This window comes from Neolamprologus brichardi, chromosome 20 (assembly GCF_056152115.1).
Source record: "Neolamprologus brichardi isolate AB-2024 chromosome 20, ASM5615211v1, whole genome shotgun sequence".
NCBI lineage: Eukaryota > Metazoa > Chordata > Actinopteri > Cichliformes > Cichlidae > Neolamprologus > Neolamprologus brichardi.
The window spans coordinates 6,964,990-6,986,958 of NC_142123.1; the positions used below are offsets into that span (position 1 = coordinate 6,964,990).

The 21,969-nt window shown below is 39.4% G+C and overlaps 1 protein-coding gene across 3 annotated transcripts in view; it reads right to left on the reverse strand.

The window, feature by feature from the left end:
• The window catches only part of gpr153 (G protein-coupled receptor 153), a 35,781-nt gene extending 14,000 nt beyond the window's left edge, over positions 1–21,781 (reverse strand). For 2 of the 3 annotated variants that reach the window (XM_006785467.3, XM_006785466.3), the window contains exons 1-2: positions 21,324–21,781; positions 3,418–4,048 (exon numbers count right to left, since the gene is read on the reverse strand). In XM_006785467.3, coding sequence (XP_006785530.1) covers positions 3,418–3,902 — 485 coding nt within the window. In that variant the 5' untranslated portion in view covers positions 3,903–4,048; positions 21,324–21,781. Of the gene's footprint in view, positions 1–3,417; positions 4,049–16,061; positions 16,196–21,323 lie in introns of those variants that run through there. The other variant, XM_035905754.2, reaches the window with a different exon arrangement.
• Between the last annotated feature and the right edge of the window lie 188 nt (positions 21,782–21,969).

The window sequence follows — 21,969 nt, forward strand, 5'->3', positions numbered from 1 at the left end:
CTGGCGTTCTCATTTCCCAAACATGACGAAAGAGTACCCTAACCTGCCAAAACATTTGGCTAGATTACTGTATTCAAGTATGACTGAGTTGTTCCAGGCATAAGCAAAAATATACACACACACACACAAATATAGGTGTGTGTGTGTGTGTGTGTGTGTGTGTGTGTGTGTGTGCGCGTGTGTGTGTGTGTGTGTGTGTGTGTGTCATACAGAAAAAAAAATTCTTTCAGTTCCTAGAACATGTAAGTATAGACTATTTTATGCCTCTATTGTGTAACAAAGTACAATTAATATGGTTCTACTGGTTCATTTGTGTGGTAAAAGATGCTTTAATTCATTAAGCGTCAGCTTAGGAAGCCAAATATACCTCCCAATGAGAACCAAAATGCATATCACCAATTCCCTTCTCCATTTCCATAAAAATGCTTTGGGGGCACACTGGCTAGAATGGATGGCTTTACATAAAAAGCTTGGCAAAATAAAATGGAAAACATTTGAAAGTAGTAAAGTATAAGCCTACATGCACTGACGCAATAAGAGTACTACAATAGCCTGCAGTAGCAGTCGCAGTAGCAGTAGTACTGCAGTAGCCTCCATCTTTGCACTATGGCTTCATTCAAAGACAAGTAGGTCTTGTTGTCACAATGAGTAATAATGCTAGCCTTTCCTGATTGTGCCCGGGGTACATGGGGACAGTTACATCACCAAGCTGCATAAATCTATTACCAGACTGAGAGCATTGTGAGCGGGGAAAAAACCCTCCTAAGAGATAGTGAACGCAGGGTGATGAGCACAGCTGCCTAAGTACAAGGTTGGAATTCATAATTCAGGCCTTCAGTGTATGTTAATGTCAGAGTAAAGGCAGCCATGCTAGCTCAGCAGGGCAAATGTGGAGCGAATTAAATGAAAGATGAACAGCAATTATACGGTGCATCACCTGAGCTATCACTCCACTATACTGTTGTTAAAGGTGACTTGAACACAAGAAGACAAGCTGCTGAGTGGAAAGTGTTCCCACACAGAAGACCAGAGAGACTACAGTCAGATGAGCGAGGGAACAGACGAGGGAGATAAAAGCATCTGTGTAAAGCTTGATATCACTGTGTGGGTATCGGCCAATACTGGCAGCTGCAGAAGCAATATAGATAGCAAGATTGGGCTTAGATTTAAAAGGAAGTTTGCATATCTTATTTGAATGTCTGCTTATCTGCAAAATTGGCCAAGTTGAAAACATGTTTAGTATCTGCAGGCTTGATGCCACAGGATGTAATCGCTCGTAGATTTTCAGCAGGAGAGAAAGAGTGATAGAGCAGAAGACTGATGTTCACCACATGCACCACATTTTAGTTGGTATGTGTTCTGCAGATGCGACAGCTGATTTTATAGGTTCTCTGGCTGTTTTCCTACAGTATTTGCTCTCAAAATGCATTCGACTGCAAATGATTATGCTGCACCTGATGGGCAGAGCTTAGAGCGCTGAATGTAACAGCTAAATTGCAACAAAGCCAAGGCCTCTGAGCTGTGCTTCAAATGTTCTTAAGATGCACCAATTACAAACCTTCACATTAATCATTTAAACAGTCAATATGGTCTGCTGTGCAACTCATTATCATGATAAATTACAATCTTATCTTAGAACAAATCAAGAGGTGCTTCTTAATAATCATTAGCATGTGTCAGTTCAGAGCAGCACTGGTACATATCAGAAGAGATACAGCATCCAAATCTCATATTAAAGGAAAGGGAACCTTTCCTTAGAACATCTGATTATGTGTGAACAGCAGATTTCTTGGAAATCTTACAGGACCAAAATGGTGTTGTTAGTGTGAGGTGAACCTGATCTTTATATTCAGTGTTACTTAGTATTATCACATGTTATGAGGAGCCAAATGAAGGTGAAAGCTAGAGCTGGCAGATGCTCAGTCTAGAAGGTTTCACATGGTGTTACCCCAAATAGCTGCAACCAGCAGATGTGTTGGCAGGGGACAGTCTTTGCATGATGAAGAGCATCACACTCAAAATCAAAGGTAAATAAGGTGATGGCCACAAAAATTGAAATCTATCTATATTCTATGTGAGAAGTTGTCAAAGGAAGAGGCCCAAAAAAAACCCCCTGAAGCTTAACTGTAGAATTTTTCAAGGATTGAGTGCGAGCCTTGCAGGAGATTAACATCTAAAAATGCCTTTAAACACATTTATGTTTTCTGTGCTAAAGATCACACTGCATTTATTTATGTTATTTTGCTTTTAAAAACACACATAATACTGTATCCGCTATACTGACATTTCTGTGATTGAATATTCAAGCAAACCTAAAGATTTGGTTCCCCCTAAACTACAAAACAAAGTATTATTTCTTACTTTGGTCTATTGTTATCTGGAGATAAAACTAGACAACAGCTTATAAAGCAGCCATTTCTTCAATAGAAAGTACTTCCAGTAATTCTCCAAAAGTTGATTTTGTTCATCTGGACGTAGCGTTTTGTGGGAGAAACGTTTCGTCACTCATCCAAGTGACTTCTTCAGTCTCAGCTGACTGCAGATTTTCCCAGTCTTATAAACAGTGCATTTGCACATAATGACTGAAACCAGCCCAGTGAAGGAACAATGGGCTGGGAGGTCAGTTCCTTAATCATAATTATGCAAATTCTCATGACCATTGATCAACAACCACTGATCAAAGCCCACTGATCAATGGCCATGAGTACCATTCACAGACAGTTGGGGAATGGCTGCAATCACAGCATTGTAAGATGGCGAAAGATGTACCCTTAGGCCCCCTCCTCGATTCAGAGATGGTCTTTCCCTTTTCACATAAATGTCCTCTTTGACTCTGAGCTCAAACCAGCGGTCCTCCCTGTCCAGGATGTGTACATCCTCATCATTGAAAGATTGTCCACTGGCCTGTAGGTGTAAATAGACTGCAGAGTCCTGGCCTGACGAGGTAGCTCTTCTGTGTTGTGCCATCCGCTTCGCCAGAGGTTGTTTGGTTTCCCCGATGTATAAATCCTGGCAATCCTCCTGGCACTTAACAGCGTACACTATGTTACTCTGGTTGTATCAGGGGATCCGATCCTTGGGGTGGACCAATTTTTGGCGCAGCTTGTTTTGGGGTTTAAAAGCCACAGAGACCTGGTGTTTAGAAAAAATGCGTCTCAACTGCTCCGATACTCGGATACTTACTGGATACTTCCAGTAATGACTGTTCAGAGTGAGGAATAAAATGTACTGGGTTGAAAAAACATCAGAAGCAGATGTGTATGAACCATAGCAAATAAATATTGAAATATATAAAGTGTAATACCTTGCTTGAAACTGAAATTTGGATGAAATGGCCATTTAAAATTTAGGCAACCTGAATAAAGATTATAACTAGGTTCAGTCATAAACAACAAACAACAAAATCAGTTGTCTTACCTGTAGTTTACAGGCCAGCGAACCATCCACATGCGGTGATAGGAGAGTGAGGTGACCGAGAAGCAGGTGACCAGTGTGAGAGTATAGAAGGTAGACACAAACACTTTGCACAGACCCTCATTCCACTCGTAGTTGGAGTGCTGACGCCGCAGTGTTATGACACAGTACATGGTAATGGGGATGGCCATGTTGAGGATATGTGTGCCCGCCAAGGTGCAGATGAGAAACTCCAGCGGCTTCCACTTCTTCTGCTTGGCACTGACACTAAGGATACTCCAAGTGTTGGCAAGAATGGACACGCCCGAACAGACCAGCCAAGCCAGCGTGTTGGCGTTGATGACATCATCCTTCATGGTGGTTAAATCATCCACCATGTTGTAACGAGGCAGGGTGGAGCCTGGGGGGCCGCAAGGAACTGTTGGCAAGAGCAGGTACACACAAGGAGAAGGAGGAGGTGGTAATGGGCAGGAGGGGATGCAGGGCATCAAGCAGAGCAGGCATCCTATCTGGGTGGGTGTGTACTCTCCATGGGTCGGGCACAGTGGGGAAAGGACATGACTGTGGTGCAACGCAGTGTGATGTTAGAGGAGGAGGATGGCAGAGCTGGGCCAGTTCCCTTACAGTCCTAAAGCTGAAGAAACGGGGTGAGAAACAACAGAAGCAAAGTGGTCAAAGGGAGAAACAATTTTAAGAAATTACATTGGTCGATCTAGTTCTAAATAATCCTTGACCAGACATAATCCCTTATCAGTGAATTAATGGGGTTATTTTAATCACAACAGATTAACTCTATGTGTTAAGCCTGAAAATTTTCCATTTAATGAGGTTAAGAGAGAACAGTAATTAGTAAACAGGTCTTATTTTAAGAAGTCCAATTGACACAGATTAGCATAAAACTGCAGTCATGCAATCCACACATCTCTACTGGTGACAGTTATTCAGGGATATTATAGAAACACTTGTGACATCTGTAAAAACAAGGATCAAGTTATATAACAACAATGAGTAAATAAAGTACTAACAAAACAATCAAACATTAAAATACTGAGATAAATATCAATACCACAGAAGTGCACACTTAGGGACCCACTCATTTACTTGACTTTTTTGTATAATTAACAAAGTAGACTAATCAGTAACTTTGACAATCAGCTATTTGTTAAGTCGTTAATTAAGAAAAACAGCAGCAGCTTGCAGCTCAGTGATTGTGAAAATTTACTGTCCTTTTTTTTTTTACATTCATTTTTTTTTTCCTGAATGAGTAATTCATCCGAGGTTCTATTAAAGTTGAGATGGGAATTTAACTTTCTTTGACCAATTTACGAACGTATAATTAAGGCAACAGAGGGTTTTTTTTCCTGCGACAATTCAGACAGTAGACCACTTTCAAAAGGACAAAAAACATAATGTAATTATATGCTATTTTTTATATGCAGTTTTTGAAAGAACACGAGAAATAGTTTGCAGCAGTTTGCTCCTTTTTTACAGGTCATTTCCAGCATAATACACAGAGAGAATCATCAGCAGATGAGAGCTCTTTGTTCCCACACTCTCCAGTGAAAAATGCTTGGCACAGCTGGAGAGTGTTGTCACATCTATGCCCTGTCTTTTGGCTTGTCCAAACACTGATATGCTGTAGGCAAGACTCTCGGAGGGGACACTTGAAATGACAAGTATAGCATCATCATAACCCTGTTCTCTTTGGTGTGGCATGAAACAACGTAACCAAAAAAAAAATAGTATAACATCAACACCTAAAATACTGGACACAGTGCCTAAAACGCATTGATGCCTCGTGCATGGAAAGAAGAGAATTTCCTTGTTGATCACATCACCCCTCCTGTCCCGCTCCTCCATTGTGTGTCAACCGAAGCCCTTTTGTTAAATGTTTATACAGTGCATCTGCTGAACAGGAAATCAGATTTTATTGGTATATTCACTCATCTCTTCAAGTTCACCAGCTGCAGAGGAACAGAACAGAAAAGCACAGCCAAAATGAAGACTGAATCCAGAATCAGCATACTCACTGACATACTGGGTACCTGCTATCAACAGTGGCTCCATCCATTATTATTTTTCATTGCAGTGATGCTTTTCCTGCTTTCACAGGTAAAAACATCTCAGTGATAATGTCAGGACAAATGAGCGCAGTGTGGAGCTTCTATGGATTCTTCAGTAGTGCTAAATCTTTCACATTATGGAAACTCAGTTTCTCAGTCTGGGAAGCAGTAAGAGTATTGACTCCGCTTTTGGGGGCAATGGCCAACCAACCAATATTTGGTTGGTTTATATACAATTCAAAACTTTGTGGCCTCTTTTAATGAATGTCTGAAATGCCATACTGCATTTCAGCAAATGAAGTCCCTCTTTTTCTTCACTGCCTACCTGCATCCAAACAAATATGAGCGGTCAATAAAAGACTAGAAAATGATTACCAGGCATGCAGGTATCTCTTTATTGAGGTTGAGGTTGAGGTGACATTGTCATATTTCGTGTCAATCATAAATTCAGCCTTTAGTACTTATATTTCTATACATAATTGTGCTACACAAGAAGAAGAACTCAAGGGGACATGACAACCGATGGAGCTGCATATTTGGCAAAGATTTTTAAGCCGGACATGCTTCCTGATGCAACCCTCCACACTTTATCCACACTTGGGAGAGCTGTAAACTACCTAGGAGCACACTAACTTACAAATACCCGAGGTTGGGAATAACTAATGTGCTATACCAAATATATTTAAAAGGACATTTGTGACTGCATTAGATAATTTTGTAAATGTAAAATGTATAAGACATTTTACTGGTTGCTAACAACTAGCTAGGTAACATTAGCATGCATGGAATTTGTTAAACAAAATCACAATCTCTATCCAACCTTAACCAACGTGTTTAGTTATCTAAACTATGCACATTACAGTCTCACATTTGCATTAACTCCAAAATAGCTCAGAAATGCAATGCTTATTAAAGTGACTCAGGCAGCAAACACGCCATCTAAGTCTGTAACTGGATAAAAATGTTGCATAACATGTAATTTCTACTGTATAAGTTTGATAAATCACCACAAGCCAGTTGTGTTTTTAACGCATTCTGAAATAACTTGCATTGCATGAGTCATATTCGAGCTCTTGAAATGATCACATCATATAGATGACTCAGCTCCCCTTTTTGTGAGTCGGAAGTCAAAATGTATCCTTCAGTTTTTAATGGTTTGACTCATTACTGATAAAAAGCACAATTAACAAACTTGATTTAAAAAGTCACAGCTGATGAACAGCTGACCGTTTAACATGATGAGTTTAAAAGACTTCATTACACCCTGCTTTTATTTGTCAAATAATCAATTTATGATTATATCATCTTGTGTTTGTCATAATTTTGTACATATCGGTTTAGTAAGAGAGAGAACAATTGTACAAAGAAAAAAAAAAACAACTTCAGTCACAGTTAAAGAACTGACTTTTCTGAGTCACAGACATACAAACAACTAAAAGTGTGTTCCATAATAAAGATAACTTGTGTTTCACCTCAGGCAAAAAAAAGAATTATTTTTTTTAAACTATTTCTTTTTCTGTTTATCTAGTTGCATTTGTAATTTTCAAGTGTAAGATGAGAGCAGTGACCATGAACCTGGAGCCCTTCTGCTTGGATGACTCACAAGACTCAAGAGGAACAGCAGCTTTCCATTTAATACAAGAAATTGTGTTAAGCTCTAACATGTTTATACCAGGGTCTTTACAGCCAAGTCCAATTTTTTTTTTACCTCTGGGAGCAGCTGAAGGTCATATGGATATTATTTTAAAAAAAACGCATAGATTATATTTTTTTATGTAAACTTGAATTCCCCTTTTGTACCATGACAATGTAAAAATCCAACTTCAAAACTGTCATTCTAACTTAAGTGAGCAAATGTTTTAGAAGAAACTGAAGTATCCCAAAATATAAAATTTAATAACAGGTATTAAAGGCAGCTGAAAATGTTAAGTACAGAAAAATTCAGATAGCAGTTCTCCTATGTAGCAAGGTAAGCCCACTGCCACAGTAAGCCAACTATACAGTATGACATGACACCTCAAATTCAGAGGTTTCACTTTAACTGCTGTATTATGGAGTGTGCATCCTCAAATCTGCTAGGGTTGTTCCACATGACATAAATTTCAAATTTGTGCTAGGTGGAATTCTTTGTCATTCTTACTAAATCTCAATTAAATTTCAATTAAGCCTGCAAATCTGCTAAAGTAGCAAATAACAAGGTTCAAAAATGAGAAAAAAAAGTTCATTAAATTGCCCTTTGGCACCATGTTCATAAAATAAAAGGTAGTGTCAGTTAATTACATCTACAGGGTGGGCCATTTATATGGATACACCGTAATAAAATGGGAATGGTTGGTGATATTAAAGTCCTGTCTGTGGCACATTAGTATATGTGAGGGGGCAAACTCCTCAAGATGGGTGGTGACCATGGTGGCCATTTAGAAGTCGGCCATCTTGGATACAACTTTTGTTTTTTTCAATAGGAAGAGGGCCATGTGACATATCAAACTTATTGGTAATGTCACAAGAAAAACAATGGTGTGCTTGGTTTCAACGTAACTTTATTCTTTCATGAGTTATTTACAAGTTTCTGACCACTTATAAAATGTGTTCAATGTGCTGCCCATTGTGTTGGATTGTCAATGCAACCCTCTTCTCCCACTCTTCACACACTGTGTGTGTGAAGAGTGGGAGAAATGCCAGCGCAGGAGAAATGCCAGCGCAGGAGAAATGCCAGCACAGGCATCCAGTATCCATAGTTTCAGGTGCTGCACATCTCGTATCTTCACACCACAGACAATTGCCTTCAGATGACCCCAAAGATAAAAGTCTAAGGGGGTCAGATCAAGAGACCATGGGGGCCATTCAACTGGCCCACGACGACCAATCCATTTTCCAGGAAACTGTTCATCTAGGAATGCTCGGACCTGGCACCCATAATGTGGTGGTGCACCATCTTGCTGAAAAAACTCAGGGAACGTGCCAGCTTCAGTGCATAAAGAGGGAAACCCATCATCATGTAGCAATTTCAAATATCCAGTGGCCTTGAGGTTTCCATTGATGAAGAATGGACCCACTATCGTTGTACCCCATATACCACACCATCACTTTTGTTGTTCCAACCGTCTTGGAGGGATCCATCCAATGTGGGTTAGTGTCAGACCAATAGCGGTGGTTTTGTTTGTCAACTTCACCATTCACATAAAGGTTTGCCTCATCACTGAACAAAATCTTCTATGTGAACTGAGGGTCCTTTTCCAATTTTTGTTTTGCCCATTCTGCAAATTCTGTGCGCTGATCTGGGTCATCCTCGTTGAGATGCTGCAGTAGCTGGAGTTTGTAAGGGTGCCATTTGTGAGTAGCTAATATCCGCCAAAGGGATGTTCGACTAATGCCACTCTCCAGTGACATGCGGCGAGTGCTACGCTGTGGGCTCTTGCTGAATGAAGCTAGGACAGCCACTGATGTTTCTTCATTAGTGACAGTTTTCTTGCGTCCACATTTTGGCAAATCCAACACTGAACCAGTTTCACAAAACTTAGCAAGCAGTTTGCTAACTGTAGCATGGGAGATGGGTGGTCTCGTAGGGTGTCTTGCATTGAAATCTGCTACAATGACCCGGTTACTGTGTTCACCAGATATCAACACAATTTAGATCCGCTCCTCACGTGTTAACCTCTTCGACATGTCAATGGGTGTGAACAAAGAGAAACTTGTAAATAACTCATGAAAGAATAAAGTTACGTTGGAACCAAGCACACCATTGTTTTTCTTGTGACATTACCAATAAGTTTGATATGTCACATGGCCCTCTTCCTATTGAAAAAACAAAAGTTGTATCCAAGATGGCCGACTTCTAAATGGTCACCACCCATCTTGAGGAGTTTGCCCCCTCACATACACTGATGTGCCACAAACAGGACTTTAATATAACCAACCATTCCCATTTTATTACGGTGTTTCCATATAAATGGCCCACCCTGTACAATGTGGGTAAAATGCAGTGCAATTTAAAGTACTTTAAACAATTTCTTGACATCCTATTTAAAGGTGCTCAAAGTGCCCTACCCTGAACCTTTACTTAATACACTGATATGAAATACAAATTTAAAAAAAGAAACATATTCATTAGTAAACATAAGATGACTAAAGAAAATGCTATTAGTATTATTACTGCTGGTTCTACTGTTACCACGTACTGTAGTTTTACTGTAGTTCAATCTGCTATTTACAAAAGCTCGAAACCTTGGTCTCAGTGTTGGGCTTGTGTAGCACCATGTATAAGTTTGTGTATGCATGTTGTGGTTGTTAAAGGAGTATTAGAGGTATAGCAGGAACAGAAGTGGTAGCAGTCGTAGTATTTGTAGCACTGGTTTTATCCAAATGCTTGACTGACAAGCTTCCTAACCACAGTGAAACGATCAGCTCGATCAACCACAGTCCCTCAGGCCTCAAAGCCAAATTAGCCTCAGTGTACACAAGAGAAATGAGCACTGGAAATTACATACACATGACGCAAAGACTCTCTCTAATACCAAGATACTTAATGATGAGTTGTTAAAATGAGTGTCTAGTTCATCATAGCACTAAAACAATAAAGATCAGAAAACATAAAAATATATCCTGTATTTTAATAATTAATTTAATTATTTTACAATCTTTTTTTCCCATTATGCAATGCAAGGTTTTATAGGGTAATCATAATTACAGTATGACAGTAACTGTAAATGTGCCCTGGTCATGTTCTTTAATCCCTCTCTGCAGTGCCTTCTACACCTGTAGCCCATATTATGAATTTGTATCCAGATGAATATAAACAGCAGAGGAAAACACACGGGTGAGCTCTCAAAAAATAAATAAATAAAAAAATAACACGACCACAGGTGGTAAATATTTTCCATCTTGTTTAACTGAGTTTGAGCACCAGTGATCACTGCTGTTAACACAGGGTCTGCCTTTCTCATCCCACTGGAGTCTTGTGTTCTCTCACAGTGGAAAAATCTCTCTAGGGGTAGAAATCGCAGAGTAACCCACAATATGATATTACACTATCATGATACAATATGTTGCTCAAACCAACAACAGTTTGAGGATATCACAATTTTGGAAACAGAATACTGTATATACACGACAGAGTTCTGAAGGTGTGCCGTTCTTTATTAAATCTTGTGTCGTCTGTAATTGTAAATACTACTTGCTTATTCAACAAGGATGAAAAACAGCAAAGGGAGCCACTGGCTGTCACATCTTCATGTACAGCCAATACCCTTTAACAGTTTTCAGGCAAATGTGAAGAATCACTTCACTGTCCCACAAAGAATCACCACCTCAGTGTGTTACACTGACACCCTCAATGTGATGTTCTTACTTAATTTCCCATCAATCTGCTATTAATGGTGGCATTAAAAACAAGTTAGCTTCAATCCTCATTGATGGGTATGGTACTTTTGAGTATCTTCCAAGTGATGTTGTTTCCAATGTTGTGTTAACTGACCAACCAACCGATCCGAAATCTCACTCATTATAACCTGCATGTTTCAGCCAAGATTTTACACCAGATGTCCTACCTGACACAATCCTCCCCATTTACCCGGGCTTGGGACCATCACTTGGAGTACACTGGCTTCCCTCTTGTCTCACTCAAGCAAACTGGTGAGATAATCTTTAGTGCTACAATATATATAGGCAATAAAGTAACAAAAAACAGTTAAATATGCAAACTGCTTAAATATGTTAGTATTTAGAGTTATTAGTTAGAAGATATGACTATCTAGCTTAGAAATGTTGAGTAATACACAAGATAATTAAATCTGCATCCTTATTGAGAAAATGGAGAAATATTAGCCAGACTGAATAAATGCTAATAGTGTACACATATTATGCACTATAGTGCTTCCTACCACGATATTATGTGTATATTTGAATATATATATTACACATTTATTACCACAGTTTCTCTGTCAAAGACATTCATAGAAATACTTTGTGGTGGCCTTGTGAAACTGCTGTATGAAGAACAGTGCTTTTCTTCTGCTGGATGACTAACTTATCACTTTACACATGAGTCATATTCTGGACTACTAAAAAAAAAGGACCAAACACTTATTTATTCTTCATCTGAAACTATAATCAGCTGAGATACAGAGGAAGAGGAGACAAGGTTGCCCAGACACATTTTGGCAGACATTAAGAAAGATTTATCTGTTAAAACAAAGGCCAGAATAGATGACGGTGTGTCTAAATGAGATCAGACGAGTAATTACATCGAAAACTGTTCCAAGGAACATGATGATTTTCAAGGATGCATCTAACCATGCTCATCAGCACAATGTCAGTGTGTGTGCAGTGCAAACTGAGAGCTGCAATGCATGTGTGATGCTGACCCATATCTCTTAGCTTCACATAAACCAGGGAGTGGGCCACTTTTAAAAGCTCCCTGCTGACAGGTGTGATGCATGGGGTCCTACTGCCGGACCAGCCATTCATCCCTGGAGCTGTGAGAGAGGAAAACATTTTGCTCTGTTAGACAGTACTGCTCTACCCAGTGCACTGCCACCCTCACCATTTAATATTACATCAATGACGCTTACAGATTACAGCTCCTTTACTTTGAAATTAAAGTCAGCAGGAATGCTTTTCCTGCAGTAGGTTATGCAGCATCATACACAACAAACTGCGATGTATTGTGCATTCAGAAAACTTTCTATTAGAACCAGCATGAACGTTTTGGGGGGAAATTTGAGTTACAGTAGCTTCTCTGTTGTATTGGACCACATGGGCCAGCCTTTGCTCCCCATATGCATCAATGAGCCTTGGCCTTTCATGATCATGTCACTGGTTCACCACTGTTCCTTCCTTGGACCACTTTTGATAGATACTGACCACTGCAGACTGGAAACACCACAAATGAACAGCAGTTTTGGAGATGCTCTGTCCCAGTCAACACAATCTGACCCTTGTAAAACCCACTAAAAACTTGTCCAACACATCAACTTATAACATACTGTATCACTTGATTGTATGTTTAGGTGCCATGGTGAAGAGATAATCAGTGTTTTTCACTTTACTTGTCAGTCGTCCTAATGTTATGCTTCATAAAGACACATTAATTTCCATTGATGCATTTATACATTATAAATAATTAAACCTACCTAAATTATGGTAGATAATTATCTACACTACTCTCATATCATTCCAAAATATGATTTATTTATACTGTAGGTGTCACTATATAGTATTGAATGCATTTATTATTAAATATGTTTGCAATTCAACCTGGAGAAATATAATTTAATATTCAACAACTGATAAGACACAAGAAAACAATGCTTTTAGGCAGGTTGTCTTGGTTTATGTCAAATGCAGTCTCCACAAGGTAACAAATTGGAAACGTGACTCCAAGACCTCATAACCGAGGGAGAGGGTAAGAGTATCATTAGGCTATTAAATATAAGAAGCAACATAGCAAAATTGGGTAGCACTGGTAAAGGAAGATCCATATCCCAGTAACAGAATGTACATGGACATTCTAATCACCAAGCTGAATTCCCTATGACACATGGATAAGCTCTTCTATTTTGGCACAACTGGAAACTGATGTTTTAGAAATGGCTCACACAATGCAAAGCACACATTCATGAAGTCATGAACGGCTGTGGACCAAAAAGAAAATGACTGCTCACAAATATACATGATTAAACTTTGCCAAAAAAAAAAGAGAACATGTGAATGAGTATTCAAACCACATTTTTGGTCAAATGAAACCAAAATCAATGTGCTTATATGCAAATCAGCATGTTTGCCATGGACCTGAGCAAGACTGCCAGAATGACTGCAGGGTAACAACCATAAAACATGGAAGTGGAAATTTGCTGGACTTCATGAATACAAAAATATTTGAGGAAATAACTTTTTATATTTGTGTAGCTGAATACTAAAAAAAATGACTCCCAATCTAAGGAAGCTTGGAAAGAGAGTAATGTTGCAAAATTACCCCCATCCCCAATTACATTTTTTCCCCAAAGAGTAATTTTACCAGAAAAAACTTTGAGCTGCCCAATCATATAAATATGTACATCGGCTGTTGAGGAACCAGGACACACTGATGAGAAGTGGGCTACTGGAACAAGAAGGTATAAGTGGGGAAGAGATGAGAGCAGAGTGTTGTTGGAATGCTACTATGCAAGTAACCCCAGCGGAAGAGGTTACATGAAGAGAATGTGAAACCTCTGGAATCTTTGATACCCAGCATCCACACTCATGGTGAAAGAACTAGTAGCTCAGTGTTCCAACATTCAGAAGAACAAACTGCTATCACAACTGGAGATCGATGAGGTACAACACAAATGCTATAGCAAGGGGGGGCCAGGAAGTCAGGTCATGGTGGATCATAGCGAAGCTGGAAACCTGGAACCTCCGGAGCTGGTTACCAAAATTAAGTGAGGTACCCTCTGAAGGTCTACTAGAAGTCATCTGCTCCATGGAGAAGAAGACAAGACGCCAACATCAAGGTAGCATGGAGGGAAGTTAGCCAACCATTGGAGCTGGAGAAAGATGCAGATGCTAAGAAGTACAGCAAGGTGTCCATACCTGAGGCCTTGGAAACTTCTAAACAAAGACTCACAGCCTTGGCCAGCCACTTGAAGAGCCAGAGAGATAGAAAGCAGAATAAACTAGCTGTACTCTACTGAATCATCCAAGGTGTGCTCTTGGTAGCAGGGAAACAACATAAGAACTGTACCACCAAGGCTGTAGATGAGAAGTACTGGAAGGGAGAAGGACGCAGCCATAACGGCAAAGCTCAGTGACTAGTGGATCTACGAGCAGACCACAACAACCTCTCTGAACAGGGACCAGTAACCATCACAGTGGCAGACATCCAAGAACAGGTCTGCAGCATAAAGAATTGGACCGTACCAGGCCCTGAAGTTGACTGTACTCCATGAGCATCTGGCAGTACAAATGAACCAGCTGCTAATCAACAAGAGACACCTGGAAAGGCCAACTGAATGCCGAACAGTCTTACTCCCAAAGGATCTCCAGAACGGACTGGTCCCAACTACCAGCCAATAACCTGCCTCAGTACCACATAGAAGCCCTTGTCAGGCCTCATAGTGGCTAAGATGAACAAGCACATAGCTAAATACATGAGTGGGACACAGAAAGGAATCAACAGGAATACCAGAGGTGCAAAACATCAGCTACTGGTGGACAGAATTGTTGCTCGAGATTGCAAGACCAGCCTCACCAACCTAAGCATGACCTGGATTGATAAAAGAAAGCCCGTGACTCAATACTCCACACATGGATCATGGAATATCTAGAGCTATACAGGATTAACAGGACTCTAAAACACTTATAGGACCCTCACCATCAAGTGTGGGATTTACCAGGGAGACGCTCTGCCCCGACTGCTCTTCTGCATAGGCCTGAACCCTCTAAGTTAAATCATTGTCAAGACTGGCTATGGATACCGACTATGAAATGGAGCAACTGTCAACCATCTCCTCTCCACATGGTTGACATTGACATCTGCAGAGGGTCACATAAGTCCTAAAGAATCAGCTGGACAATAAAAACAAGATCGTGGTAATCAACACCTACGCTCTGCCGGTGGTCATGTACTCTGCTGGGATATAAGCTGGCCAAAGGAGGAGATAGAAGCCACCAAAATCAAGACAAGGAAGCTCCTGACTATGCATGAAGGGTTTTACCCCAAATCCAGCACCCTGAGACTGTCTTGAGACTGCAAGATGCTAGCAGGCAGGGCATGCATGGAATGCCAAAACCAAGTGGCTGGCATAGTATACAGGAACATCTGTGCCGAGTTTGGAATGGAAGTCCCTCGGTCAAAATGGGACACACCCCATAGGGTGGGTGAAAATGACCGAGCTAAGATCCTGAGGGACCTCCAAATACAGACAGACAAACTGATGAGGGGTAACCACGCAGACATAGTAGTGGTGATGTAGCTTTGTCTTTCTTTACATGCTGCATAGCAACTTCATTATTAATATCTAAAAATATAATTTTATTTTGAATATATATATATATATATATATATATATATATATATAAAAAAGAGATACATCATAAATTGGACTATAAATTTTTTAAAATTTCTTTTAATTGACTATACTACTTTAGATATATGGAAGTAATTAAGACTTGAGTAGGTAGATAGATAAAAAATCAGGGGGATTTTTATCATATTATTTTTTGCAAAGTATAAGAACAATATGTCAAAAGACAACTTGCAGATGTTCTCAAACCTCCTTAGAGGAAGGCACATACAGTATGATGTTTATTAAATGTGACAAAGCTGACAGGAATTTTCAATTGATGCCTAATGCCTATAAGACTGAATGGAAGTTTTATGGGGCAGCCAGAAGCTAAATTTTGAAAATCAGTGAAGGTGAGGAGAGAGTTTCTGTGTTTAGAAAGAGGCTAAAATTTATAATCTCTCTGTACCTCTTGTTTTACCTTTATAAGACAGCCTAGTCATAACTGGCTTGATCAATATGCTTTGTACTGAGTGTGGCAATGCACAATACAGACAATGGAGACAACAGAAAAATTGCTAAAAGCCATTACAGGAGTACTTACTTTAACAGTGCGTTCACATCCCAACCAAAGGAGAAAGCATAACTGACTGTTAGAAATGTTTTAAAGCAGCTTAAGAAATTGTTGATCTACTTGGATTTCCCTTCACAACCATCACCATGGTTTACAGAGTATGGTTTAAAAAAAGAGACAATATCCAGTGATTGGCAGTTCTCCAAGGGAAAATACCATGTCGATGCCAAAGGTTAAAGGACAGTGGCCAGACAGCTTTGAGCTGATTGGAAGGCAACACTAAGTCAACTATTCGTTACAAGAGAGGTATGCAGAAGACTGTCTCTGAACACACAACGCGTCAAACCTTGAAACAGCTGGGCTACAGCAACAGAACAGACAAAGTGCCACTTCTATTTGCTGACAACAGGAAACTGAGCAAGGGTTCAAAAAACTGGACAATAGAAAAACATGGAAAAATGTTGCCTGTGTCAGCACACCAGCATGATAAAAGATCACACTGGTGTGCTGTTTGATGTTCCTGAGACATTTGTGAGTACTGGTCTTAGCTGGGTGGCCAGCTTGTCACAGAGTAAGGAGCTGAATTTTCCATTACAAATACAACCCTTGAGGCTTTCTTCCTGTTTATGTTAAGCTACCTCCAGCTATGACTGGAGCAGGATCACTGGGCACCATATGGCAGCAGAACTAGTATTTTTCTTGAAAACAGGCATCTATGGCAATTTAAGCTAGTCAAGTAGTAGATTAAAGCCATGCATCACATTATCAGTTTTAAACTTGTATAAGCAAACTTAAGCATCTAAAAAATATCATAAGAGTTAAAGATTATCATCAGTATCAATAATGATGGCATCAACTACCATATAACGGAGCATGGGAAGGTGGCCAATGTGTTCCTGTAACATTTGCATGGTAGGTTCGTTGAATCAGTGATTAAGGCTGCTTGCAGTGGTGTAATGATGTGGAAGATATTTTCTTCGTAAACTTTGGGCACTGGTATCAACTAGGGGTGGGGGGAAAAAATCGATACTGTGTAGTATCGTGATATTTTGTTTGCTAATAATGTATCGATACAGGGACAGCAGAAATCGATATTTTGTTACAAAAAAGGTTTTTGTGCTCTGACTTCAGAGCATGTTGATCCTTTTTCTGAGCAAGAATCCTGACATTCCTTCACTGTCCAAATGTGTTTAACTTTTTTTTGGCAGCAATAAACATGACAGTTTACTTATTTTAATTTAAGACATGTTTTATTTTAGTTTATTTAAGTTTAAAACTTTTTCATTTAATGTAAAATTATATTTTGTTTTAATTTACTTTCAAATTCTTCAGTTGCTGAAGGGGTTGCATAGTTTTCATAAATTGCATAGTTCAGAATAGCTATAATTGTACAAGATGGTTGCATTCAGTTAAGTTGGACTAGACTGTAATACAAACCGTTCAGTTTGTCAACAATAAAACTGAAATGAGAGAAAGACTGAGTGCGAGACTTTGATATTAGATAAAATGAATATTGATAAAGTTTTCCTTTATGTACAGAATCTGAATATCGCAAAATATTTTTTAAAAATTGCAATAATATCGTATCGTGCATTAAGTATTGTGATAATATCGTATCGTGGGATGTATGGTGATTCCCACCTCTAGTATCAACTTAGTATTGTTTTAGTGTGACAACCTATCTGAGTATTGTTCCTGATCGCTTTATGATCACAGTGAACCAAACTTCTAATGACTGCATTCAACAAGACAGCATGCCATGTTACTAAGTTCAAATCAAATCAACCTGGTTTCTTGAACATGACAAGAACAACATTCACTTTACTAAAATGGCCTCCACAGTCACCAGCAGACCAGTCAAACCCAGTACTAGCAAAGTGTACCTAATAAAGTGTTTTCTGAGTGTATAGCTTTCTCACCACAAGCAAAACCCTTTGACCACAGTAACCAGCTGTTTTCATTTACATGGCACCCATTAGCTAACAACACCTGACAAGCCATTATGTCTTTATGAGATAAGCGCTATCACATTAGGCACCAGACTGAATGTCTTTCTTTACATGCTGCATAACAACTTCATTATTAATATCTATCTATCTATATATATATGAAAGACATACATCATAAATTGAAATATACATTTAAAAAATATGTTTTTAAAAGACTATACTCATTTAGATATATGGAAGTAATTAAGACTTGAGTCTCATTCTAAATATATCACATTTTTTTAAAGGCTGAAGCAGGTACATCATACAAGATTTATATTCCAAATTGATATGATGTGATGATTAAGGGTAAAAACACTGGAAAAATAAGAATTACTTAGATCAATTTCCCCAGAGCTTTGGTACTAATGTATGCCACCATTTTGCTTCAGTCTTTTGGGCTTACATGTGAATTATACCTCTACATCAGATCTACGTTGTAACTTACGCCATAACCACAACCCCATTTAAACCCTACGCCACAACCTTCTATGTAACCTTATGTGCACCTCCAAAAAAAATTGAACTATATGTCTGTTCAACGCAAACCAGAACAATTTATATGTGTAGAAGGTTGCGGTGTAGGGATAAAAAGATTTTCCGGTTGCTACATAAATTAGAACATTGATTCCATGTGGAACTCAGAATCAAGATTTACACCCATTTACACAAACACTCTCACACATATGAAAGGTGGCAACTTGGTGTTCGGAGTCTTAACTAAGGATACTACAGGTCTGTATAACTCTTGAGTCACAGCTTCCCTAGTATGTATGAAAAACAGTTTGAAGCCAAATATCTGTATAAAATCCTGTAGTCAGCAACACTCCATAGTGTCAGTCTGAAGATACTTACAGGCAAAACTACAGACAAGAAATATGCAAGTACATATACTCAAGCACTGAAACAACAATGATAACATGTTCTAAACACATACCCCTTCCACTTAATCACAGCATTTCACTAATGCACAGCAGGGTGGCAGAGCTAGTTGGCAGCCGGCTCTCTAACCAGATTCTAGCCACTGTGCCAGCCCTCTTCGCATGAAGTCTCTAAACCAAGCCAGTGAAAGGCTGCCAGCTCCAGTCAGCAGAAAATAGGAAGGCCCAGAGGTGCTTTGTGCCCTTGACCTTTGAACCTCCTGCCAAGGTAAGCTAAGATCATGTACCTATTTAAAAAAAAAATCAATAAAAGTGAACTAATCAATAGAATTAGACCACTGTGGTTTTTGGTTGCATTGTGTGTGGTGGGTATGAACAAAGAAGTCATTACTTTTATTTATATTCAGTTTTATTTATTTGGATTCAGTGAATAAAACTGATTTAAGAGGATTAAGCCAGTTGAGACCACTTTGCTTGCATTTAGAAAATGGACAAATCAAGGACAGAATAGAAGATGTGCCATTTTCTCTAGCTTATGACCATCTATTCAAGTCAAGCTTGACACTATATTCTTCAAAACGACATGCGGTCAATACAAAAAGTAAGCTTCCCAGACTGAAACAGCACGCCAGTGTAATAAAAGATTACTCCGGTGTGCTGTTTGATGTTCCTGAGACATTTGTGAGTACTGGTCTTAGCTGGGTGGCCAGCTTGTCACAGAGTAAGGAGCTGAATTTTCCATTACAAATGCAACCCTTGAGGCTTTCTTCCAGTTTATGTTAAGCTACCTCCAGCTATGACTGGAGCAGGATCACTGGGCACCATATGGTAGCAGAACTAGTGTTTTTCTTGAAAACAGGCATCTATGGCAGTTTAAGTGAATCAGGTGGTAGATTAAAGCTACGCATTACACTCGTATAAGCAAAATTAAGCAGCAAGAAAAGATCATAACTGTTACACGCTATCGTCATTGCCATTTATCACGACGTTCCATTACCATATAATGGTGTGGGGAAAGGCGGTCAACGTGTTGTGGGCGAGTAAAAAATAGAATAGTGTGAACACGGGCTAGCGCGGTCACAAAATGACAGAGCCGAACGTGTGACAAACAAAATGTCACACATGCCCTGCGAAACACTGAGATCTGTTGTGAGGTTTTGTGGTGTAGAAGTAACTGTCACATGCAGGCTACAGCAGTTTCTCTGGGCAGTAAAAGTGATCATTGGCTTGCATGGCCACTTTCTGACCTTTGACAGCATGCAATAGCTCCTCGGTTAATAATTATCTCCTTTGGATAGTGTATTAAAATAGCATTTGAAAGAATGTCATCAGATTCCTGCCAGTTCTCTCTCGATATCAGGGGCTGTAGAGCAAACCTACACTGGTAATGCTGTTGTATATTTAATATATATTGGACTGCACATGTTTAAAGTATAGGGCCACTTTTGTTCAAAGTTATGGCTCTGGTAAGAATCTTATGAAAAAGAAAAAAAATGTAGGGTTTTTTTGTCTTAAAGCTTAATTATATAAAGTGTTGAATAAATGACTTGGGAATAAAACAACGCTATAAATCAGGTTTACTGATTAATTACTTTTACTTAGTTAAGCCATTGTGTCACAACACTATGTCTCACAAACACAAAAAAGAATATATATATATATATTATTTAGGCTTATTTTTTTAGATTTGGAAACCAGTGTATATATACTGTACAGTTATATACAGCTTTTGTTTAAACAAAATGTCTGTAAAAGCACACGAAATGCATGAGATTTCACAAACTAAAACAAAGAGCAGACATGCAGAGCACAGCTTAAATTATGTTAATTTCGCACAGAACATTTTAAAAATTGCCTAAGGAGGTTTATATGCTCTCTGCAGGCGTGTGAAAACCAGTGTTCAGTATTGTTTAAGTTCAACCTTGTGCCTGCACAAGTACTGTATCTAGGTTACTGTCCCTTTTACTGATGCGTTTCTTGTCAATCAGCGCCAATGTGCACTAATTACCACACTTACATCACACAGATTTATTGTAGGCCTAAAAGCTGCTCGCTCTGTTAAGTTAGTGTGCTGTATAATAGTTGACAGTAGCCACCGTAATAATTGTCATTCCATCTTTCAATTAGGCCACTTCTCCATCCGCATTTGTCTTTCAAGCGTTTTAATACCAATAAAAATCCTCGATCTATAGGTCAGTTCTGTACTGCGGGTCCACAGGAATGTCACGTTTCGATTCATAAATCCGGAAATACACTTTTTAGTATCACCTGTTCCTGCTGCAGGACACCACCTGTTTGGATGGAGCTCTGTTGTTCTCCTTGTTTTTTGTTTTGTTTGTTTTTTTTTGTTTGTTTTTGTACACCTACGCTAATCACCGGCGAGTCTGACGTAATTATAACCAGCTGTGCGGGTCTTGGCTTACCTTTCACGAAATGTTGAGCCTCCTGACTGCTCGTTGTTTCCGGGGGATGAAGACTCTGTCGGTCATGGCTTCAGGTCCGTTGAAGTGGCTTCCAAAGCATTCCCATCCCTGAACTGAACAGCGTCGGGAGTATCAACAGCATCAGGTTAGAGGAATGACCTGCGAAATGAAGGATGAGAACCCGAAACGGCACATCACCACAGCTGCACTCCTCTTTTATCTTATTGCCCTCTTTTGTCTCGCTGACTGTGGAGGGGGGGAGATAAATTATCGAGTAGTTTGGCAAAATATGTCACTTTCTTTTCCACGAAGCGGGCGGTCGAGCGATAGCACGAGAACTAAAATAAAACGGTTTATTTTAGCTGAAAGGCAAAATTCTTCTTCTGTTTTCCAACACTGACGAGGCGAGCGACGGATGAGGCATGACTGCTGCGCGCTCCCGACAGTGTTGGCTCGTTCTCGTGCAGACGCTCCGTGGTCGTGGGAGTGAACCGCAATAAGAAATAATTCATGGAAAAATAGGTCGGTATTTTAGCAGAGCAGAGCTGCTGTTGCGTGCTGAACATTTTCTTTGATTTTTTTACAGGCCCTGCAACCTCTGAATGAACATCAAGAGCTTACTTTCATCAAAGGTCTCATTTGAATG